The 217-nt window shown below is 65.0% G+C and overlaps 1 protein-coding gene across 1 annotated transcript in view; it reads left to right on the top strand.

Annotated features, from left to right (window-relative positions):
• DGKK (diacylglycerol kinase, kappa) overlaps positions 1 to 217 on the top strand; it is a 9322-nt gene that overhangs the window by 7846 nt on the left and 1259 nt on the right. Inside the window, exon 19 of the mRNA XM_010011230.1 lies at positions 4 to 34. Coding sequence (XP_010009532.1) covers positions 4 to 34 — 31 coding nt within the window. The remainder of the gene's footprint in view (positions 1 to 3; positions 35 to 217) is intronic.

The raw sequence follows: 217 nt of genomic DNA, 5'->3' as shown, positions 1-217 counted from the left end.
CAGCTGTGGAGGTGGTGCTGAGCATCAAGGAGCTGTACACTGAGACCAGGGCATTCCTAGAGGGGAAGGCGGTGAGTTGGGGGCCAGCGAGCGCCCTGAGCCCCCATTGCAGGAGCCTGTGCCCTGCACTGGCACCTCTGGAGTGACAGCAGTGCTGGGAACGGTCCTGTTACCCACAGCTGGACTCACCGCAGGAGGAGGAGGCGCTGCACGGGCC

Source organism: Nestor notabilis, unplaced genomic scaffold (genome assembly GCF_000696875.1).
Source record: "Nestor notabilis isolate BGI_N333 unplaced genomic scaffold, ASM69687v1 scaffold16673, whole genome shotgun sequence".
NCBI lineage: Eukaryota > Metazoa > Chordata > Aves > Psittaciformes > Psittacidae > Nestor > Nestor notabilis.
Note: the sequence above shows the minus strand (reverse complement) of the source record. Positions and strands in the feature narration are given on the sequence as shown.